The sequence below is a fragment of the Halyomorpha halys genome, unplaced genomic scaffold (genome assembly GCF_000696795.3).
Source record: "Halyomorpha halys isolate HHAL.00 unplaced genomic scaffold, Hhal_1.1 Scaffold776.1, whole genome shotgun sequence".
Classification (NCBI taxonomy): domain Eukaryota; kingdom Metazoa; phylum Arthropoda; class Insecta; order Hemiptera; family Pentatomidae; genus Halyomorpha; species Halyomorpha halys.
This window is the reverse complement of record NW_027114429.1, coordinates 54,317-62,616: the sequence shown is the minus strand read 5'-3', so window position 1 is coordinate 62,616 and position 8,300 is coordinate 54,317. Positions and strand designations below refer to the sequence as shown.

Genomic DNA, 8,300 nt, shown 5'->3' with positions numbered 1-8,300 from the left:
AAATACAATAACACTTGCTCCCAGCTTATGATATCTAGAGCCTCTAAAAAGCCTCAAGGCTAGTGTCCAATAACAAGCCAAAACCTTGAGGCAGGAATTATTTAAACACGCAGGTAAAATGTCGAAGCATGTTAGTGATACTCAAGCAGTTGGCTAGACTTAACCACCAGATTAGAGAAACAGTACTACACATCTTTCCACTATTTAAATAGGTATTTTTAAAGAGAAATGTATGTAAACAACCAGATAATATAATTTAAAAAACTATCTAAGGTAGTTTGAACATGTTTTAAGAATAAAAACCATTGAACACAGCATCAGCAGTATAAGAATTATCATTATGATGATAATGAGGAAATTATAATTATATTTTATTAATGTTATTCTTATAACTAAAATTTAATAATACAATAATTTACATACTATCTATTTATTTCTTTATGTGATGAGGATATTAAAAAAAGAGGAAGCGTTCACAAAGACTGAAGAATTTTATTAGAACACTTTTAAGATATTTATGTATATATTTACAAGTCTTAATATATTATAGGAATTTTTTTTCTTCTTTTTATTTTTTTAAATTTATTTCTCTCCCTGAGAGGTAATATTTACAAAATAACCTTGAGCCTTCTTCCAAAACTAGCCTGTCGGTCGTAAAGCAAATTGAATTTGTTGACTAGCTGATTCATATCGTTGCAACCTTTCGTGATGATTCCAAGATAGGTCATCAAACCGACATCGTTACATTGCTGAAACATGATAAAACTCATAAGCAATGAACTACTAATAAAATAATAGTAGTCAAATATTTTAATATTTAATGATTTTAATAAAAATCTCAAATGACAATCAAGAAAACTCCATTGGCAATGGCAATGGCTTGTGATATCAGTACCAATAGTTCCTGTTTCTAAAATTTATATGATAATTTTTTATTGCCTGTACCAGCTATATTCTGCCCAAAATGTTTCTATCCTAACATAGACCAGAATTAGAACAACTGTATCAATATCTTGTATTTAACTGATGCTTATATTTTATAATAGTTACTAAAAATAATTTTCAGAACATTTATTTTATTTTTTAAAAATTTATTATTTAAGTGAAAAAAATAATTTTTCTTGCGTTGGCATTTTTATTATACAGGAGTAAATATACTAACTGAAAATGTGAATTAAAAATCTTATAATAAGAAATAAATTCCCTTGAAGGAGTGCCTGTTGACACTTTGTTAAATAGATCTAAATATTTGTATCATTATATTTTAAATTATTTAAGTTATAATAAATAAATTAATGTGTTCCAACTACTTTATTAATTAAATCTAAATGTTAACATTCATATTAAATGTTGTTCATAGTAATTACCTTGAGTATTAAGCAGGCTCGACACGTTTCTTCGAACAGCACTGGATATATGTTATTGTCATACTCTCCAGATTTGACAACACTGGATTTCTTTGTTTAGGATGACGAACAAAAACTCTATGCAAGCCTGGTCAATGAACTTAATCCTTTAGGGATAATCAAAACTTGAGAAACAATAACACATATCGAGTGCCGTTGGCCACTGCTGCTGGGAAATGCTCAGGGCGATCAGTTTGAACAACATTTAATATGAATGTTAATGTTTACATTTCATTAATAAAGTAGTTGGAACACATATTAATTTTTTTATTATAATCTAAATAATTCATAACAATGAATATGATTAACGTGAATATCTCCTAAACAAAGCATTAACAGACATACTTTCATAGGGAATTTTGTTTCTTGTTATGAGATCCTTAATTCATATTTTTAGTTGACATTTAGCTCTTAGAACACTCTGTATGTAAATCCATTATTCATCAATCTATTGAAGCTCTCCTATATTTTCAAGATACCCGATTTTATTTATCTGTTTAAAATTCATTTCTAACTCTTTATGTACACAATCATCTACAAGTATCATTTTGTCGAAGTAAGTAAAATTATATAGTTTTTAATACACATTTCCTAAGGATGTCTATGTATTTCAGGCATTATAATAACATATATCATGGATCGGGTTTAAATAGACTTTATGAAACTCTATATAGTATATTAAAGGTAATTTTTGATATACCTAACAAGCATATTTATTTAATAAAGATAAAAGTTAATTTTTAATCACATTAAATTTTATTGTCTTATAAGGGTGCTCTGTTACCAACTCTTATATTCCAAGTGGCAAATAGTAGTTCCTTGTCCCTGCCTTGTCCGTAACCGTAAGACTGTCCTAATCCGAGGCTGCGTAAGTTCCTATGAATAATTTATACTCCATAAGGGTGTAATTGGTCTAGTGATGGAAGCCCCTTGCCCAGGGACAACATGTGCTGGTTATACTCCCATCATTGAGTCTTCCCAAGAGAGGTGATCCTGGGGTGTTTACTGTATTTGTCCTTGGTGTCAGTGTGACACTATGTGAATAGTGCACTGTTCTGTTATGTGTAAATGCCCTGTGTATTGAACTCAGGAGACTGAAGGATCGTTAATCCCCCACCAATGGAGCGCAACCACTAGCCCGTGCAGGGGCTAAAAATGGTTAATTTTTAACCATATTATTGTCTTATAAGGGTGCTCTGTTACCAACTCCAAAGACCTGGGTTCAAAGTCAGCTGTAGGAGATAATTGTTTATTCTATTACTGTAGCCATGAGTCAACTCAGTGGTGGAGGAGGAGTCCTCCAGGGTCCACCCGCCTCATAAAGTGGGTACCTTAGTCAGGGAATAATCTGGTGTTTGAGCTTAATCATGAACAAGCCACCTCCTTGTATAATCATTGTTCAAGAAAAGTACTTCCTTACAAAAGCATTCAGCCCATCATGAGTTGTAGTGGTCCAAATTTTCATTTTCTTATAAGTGAATTAAGATTTTCTAAACTGTAAATTCCAGTTTCTTTTTTATTACGAATACTTAATAAAGAATGATAAAATGACATCAATAGAACTAAAACACCAAAAGAGTGAAGTGATAGTGAATATATGACAAAATAAATTATTTAAAAAAATTAGAATTAATTTCCACAACCACTATACGAGCTCCCAATTTTCATTCGCTTTGTAAACTTAAAAAGATATTTTTTAATAAAGAACAACTTACATTATAAAATTCTTGATGAAAATGTTGGCCTTGAACAACAGGAAGCCGATGACTAAGTGAATATACACTCCTCAGTATTTCATGATTTCTTGGTAACTGTCCCGATTCGACTCCACGAAGATATTCCAACACGAGTTTGACTCTGGAATGGAGCATTTTGATAGCTGAATGTTGCGCACTCAGGTGCTCAGCAACTGAAAAAATATTGTTAGACAACACTTTATATATTTATCTACAAATGAAATACATTTACACTAATTAACTGATACTGTCCTGTTTTATAACATATTAAAATCGAGTGTGTTGTACTGGCATAATATGACAAAAAAATTACCTAATGAACTTTCAGTCGCATCGTTGTTTGAAACTCTAGCGACATGGTCAACTCCAATCCTTTCAGCTTCCTCTGTAGCGAGAGTGTAATGAAGTTCAACAAATAACATTGTTGCTTCCCCATCAACAAGGTCAATAACGGACTCATAGCACGTTACTGGGAGCTAATAACAAAAATAAAAAAAATGTTTAACTTATCTGAAACATCAATGAATATGGTTAACATTTATAAACTGAACACTAATTTCATAGATGGAATCTAGCAGCGATAGACAGCAATTTAATTTAGATCAGAGACAACCTGTTTAATCCAAACGAAAGGTTACCACTCCAGGAAGGTAACAGACCATATAATGGTTCTCTAAACAAGAATGATGTATTTTAAGGAAATAGTCTTAGAGTACCAAGAAGACCGTTTCTATAATTTCTATAAACAAGGAATTACATGAATTAATTAAGGAGACACCTAGGCTTAAAAATAAAAATAAATAAAATTAATTTCTTTATTTTAAATGAAGTGTTAAAATTTACCCATAGATAGATATGAGAAGATGGTTGTTAATTTTGAAAATTTTTGAGCCATTTTATGAAAATATGAATTATAAATATATGAGTATATTATAAATCCAAAATAATATTCAAACATAAGTGAAATTGAGTTTATGAATAAAATATGAAAGCAAACTTTATTTTCAGATAAAAATAAATAAATTCATTTATTTCATTATATGACTTCTCCTTTTTCTAAAAATAAAATCATATGCATGCCGCATTAATTTAATTTAGTTTATTAACTTCAGATTAAACTAAAATATCTATATTTTTACTACTTATATACTTTTTTTTTTTTCAAAAACCAGAAAGCCAAACTAAATTATTTTTATTATATCTGTATAGAGCATTTATCTCATTAAAAAATCTTTAAAGGCTCCAGGGGCATAAATAAGGGCAGTATGGTTTTATAAATAATGATTAAAACATGATTATAATAATAAGTATACATCTGAAATCTCTCACTAGGTAGCATTTGATCCAACTTTTTGTATTTATTGTAATACTACTCCTGACAGAATTCTTGATTTATCAGAATGGGGTTGATTATTTTGAAATTTATATATATATAAAAAAAAATGAACTATTAAATTTGTTTTTACTTATATAGGAACATTACAGTTTTATTTGAAAAAAAAAATCATTTTTTAAAATTGGTAAGGTGAAAAAACTTCCAAGATATTTAATATAATTTATTCTATATTTTTCATCGTACAACCTTTCAGGACAATTGTCCCATATATCATGCACCTTTACAATCTTTATCATGATGGAATATGATTTCTTGTAGTTATATCTTGTACTCTGCTTTTAACTTTTTCATATGGTTTTGCATCACTTCCATATTTTGTTTTATTTTGGATTTTCTTTTTAGGAAGTTTGATTATTTTAAATTGTCGAGGTGAAAAATCTTCCAAGATGAATATAATCTATTCTATATTTTTCATTGAACAATATTTTGGGACAATAGTCCCATTATGTGGTACAATGAAAAATAAAGAATACATTACATTCATCTTGGAAGTTTTTCACTTCAACAATTTAAAAAAATTAATATAATCAAACTTCCTAAAAAGAAAAGTTTTTAACTGAACTAGTGGTGTACCAAAAAGTAAGATAGTAAACTATTAAAAATAAACAGAAAAAAACAAAAAAACATTTTTGTTAATTGACCATATCACTTTGCACTTACAGTGCGCTATCCCCGTCTCTTCATGTCACACCTGCTGGCCCACTATCCTAGTGCCACCTTTAGAAGTTGAAGGGTTAAGACAGCTAAAGATTCTTCAGCACAAAATATTCCATTTTGAGAACAAATACTGTACAAGATCAGTTATTGATTTCATAAACAGAAAAAACTAAATGAAGGTTGTAATGAGGTTACATCCATCACTACCATTGAATCATCCAGCAACTGGATCATCAGCAATTTAAGCACTGAATAAAGAGGACAGATATTTTCCATCTAAGAGATTAGAGACAATCTGATGCATTAACGACTACATCTATGAACTTAGTGCTGAATTTAGAAAATTAACTTAAGATTAATTACAAAGAGAAATTGCTTACATCACTATGTCTTGCTTGAGGATTAAGTTTCAGTAGAACTGGACTTTCATTTATCTCACATATTTGTCTATGAATCTTAATATCACTATCATCTGGCGCATCTCCGGTAGTGTACCAGCCCAAAAAATCGAGGTCTGAGAATACCTGTTTGACTGAAAATAAAACAAAGTCAGTGATCAAAATATCACTATATAACATACTTTTTCTACAAATAGAAAATAATTAAAAATGGACAATAGGAGATTGAAATCCATACTAACCTAATAATTTAAATAAATAGAATAATCAATTATGAGTTTAAATACTGGTACTGGTACTGTTACTTGGTGGGAGGAACAAGTCCGGCAAGTGAGCCAAGTGGTGCTTTTTGCCAACCTCTGACGGCTACCTGGGTTGCCACGGTGTACTAACCAAGGTGGGAGTGTCAAGATTCATTCCTTGGGGCTGCCGAAAAATTAATGTTTAACTGCCCCAGGTAGGAATCGAACCCAGAACATTACGAACCGAGCGCACTGGGACCTGCGCCCCAACCTGCACAGCTGTCATATCCCTTATGAGTTTAGATAAGTGATAAAGAGAAATTAGGGGTATTTATGACCTTTACTTTGACATGTTAAATGAGGAAAGTTGTGTTAAATGAAAAATATTTCCTTCCTTTAGCATTTTTAAATTATATAAAATTTACCATGGTTCAGAGTCTGTTAGTAGGTCTACTAAATGGAGGATGATGTCATGCACCATACCAGTTGGGCACCATACCCAGAAAGTGTGGTCAAAAAGGGACGAAAAATAGTTATTAACTATTATATTTTTACTGATGTTTTGCTCCACTTTGCAGGGCTTTATCAGGGCTGTGAGAAATATAACTGGGTATTTGCTATCTGTCTCTCAACATGGCCGCCCTGATGAAGCCCTGAAAATAAATAGTTAATAACTATTTTCTCCACCTTTTCGAACTCACTCGACAACTATCTTCATATTCCATTACAGTCAATCATTTTAATATATTATATGTAATTATAATAGTTTTGAACTATTTGCATTCATTTTTTATAGCACTCGGACAAAACAGATAACAGGCCATTTGTTATCAGTCTCTAAAAACGACATCTCAATTCGACTATCATCTTCATAAAACTATTTTAAGCTCTGAAACCCTGTAAAGTGAGGCGGTGAAAGATTGGTGCTTAATAAATAGTCTCATACTATTTGAGTTCATTTTTAACCGCACTCAGACCATCTTTCATCATATATTAAACAAAGTCAATCAATTATCTTCTAAATGTTACTTGTCAATTGAAACCTTAGCTTTTATTGAAGATGATATAAAGATTTGTTTAGAAAAAAACAGTAATAATACTTGGTAACTTGAGTATTTGGAATGATAATAAAATTTACATATTGAATTAATTCAACGTCTCACTGAAACAGTTAAAATTATCACTGAAGGTTGATTTTGGTACAAATATAAGATTACAATAAAAACTTGAACAAGGCTCTTACATACTAGCACCAGATATTGATAAAAAATAAAAAGGTCAAATTGAAGCCCTAAATTATGCACAGAGGGATTATGAAAGATTCCTACCTAACAGTCCTAATTTTTTTCAAAAATGGGTTTGTTACACACTACTCAACATTTTTGTAATTCAGAGTATAAAACTTCTGATTCATTCATCAGATTAAAACATAGATGATTGTCAAATATTTAAAACTTACAGATCATACTATATCGTATCACATATTTAACCTTACATATAATGATAAATAATTCTTACATTGTTCTTCCTTTGTATTGTAATATTCTCTGTCAATGATTATATCACCATCAATACGGGTAAACATTAGTTCGAAAGAATTCATCAACTCTATATTCCTTCCTTTCTGTTTACCAATAAGAGCTCCGATAACTTCAAAAGAAAAATATAGTGAACAAAAAACGATATCAGATAAAATTAACTTAGCTAATCATATTATGGATAGAAATATTTCTTCATACCTTGCTGAGCTGAACCCTCTTGAGCTCTTATCCTGGTCCAGTGCTCAGAAATATTCATCAAAACAAGGGGATGAAGAGATAAGGAAACACTTCCAACCGCGTTAGAAGATGCCATGACATTTTTATTGGAATCATCAACTTCCATGGCAGTTGTCATCTTGAAAATTATTTAAATATTTCCACTAAACCTAAAATCTAAAATAGATTGTTTACTACCTAACCTTCCGAATAAATAACCTTTCGCAAACGGCGAGTCAACTATACCAACCAACAAATCTTAACATTCACCTAAATAAGTTAGATTATCTTTCGGTAGTTTTCATGATAAAAAACAAAAAATATTTCTCACAAATAATTATTACCGTTATAAAATATTTATATCAAACTCTATAGTTTTCATTAATAATTGTATTTAAATTATCCTTTTATATTTAAATTTTAGAATGATACTGTTGTATTATTTTAATATTATAGGTTGTATTTAAAAAATGAAAACCTCCCCCCGCCCTTTGTTATTTAAATTTTTTTGAGGAATTAGTCAGAATGTACAATGTACTATGAACTGGTCATTCTATTAGAAAAAAAATACAGATATTGATTCTGATTTATGAACAAAGGATATAATTAGATTTCTATTGATTTAAAACAATAAAAAGCTAAGATAGTATATTATGTATGTTTCATAAGTTACTGTTATTGATATGCATCGCTTGGAGAGAGGGGGCG

The 8,300-nt window shown here is 30.2% G+C and overlaps 1 protein-coding gene across 1 annotated transcript; it reads right to left on the bottom strand.

The window, feature by feature from the left end:
* Positions 1-472: 472 nt before the first annotated feature.
* On the bottom strand, positions 473-7,827 carry CSN6 (COP9 signalosome subunit 6). The gene is made up of 6 exons (XM_014429198.3): positions 7,575-7,827; positions 7,354-7,485; positions 5,576-5,727; positions 3,456-3,618; positions 3,122-3,315; positions 473-749 (listed from the first exon to the last, which is right to left on the bottom strand). The coding sequence occupies exons 1-6, from the start codon at positions 7,729-7,731 to the stop codon at positions 609-611; spliced, it is 939 nt and encodes a 312-aa protein (XP_014284684.1). The 5' UTR covers positions 7,732-7,827; the 3' UTR covers positions 473-608.
* Positions 7,828-8,300: the final 473 nt, after the last annotated feature.

What these genes read in the sequence shown, in the direction of transcription:
- CSN6 (XM_014429198.3), bottom strand. Translation starts at nt 7,731, where the DNA reads ATGACAACTGCCATGGAAGTTGATGATTCCAATAAAAATGTCATGGCA. An exon ending in AGAGGGTTCAGCTCAGCAAG is followed by an intron (nt 7,486 to 7,574) that starts GTATGAAGAAAT and finishes TTTCTTTTGAAG; the next exon opens with TTATCGGAGCTCTTATTGGT. An exon ending in CTCAAGCAAGACATAGTGAT is followed by an intron (nt 3,619 to 5,575) that starts GTAAGCAATTTC and finishes TTTTGTTATTAG; the next exon opens with CTCCCAGTAACGTGCTATGA.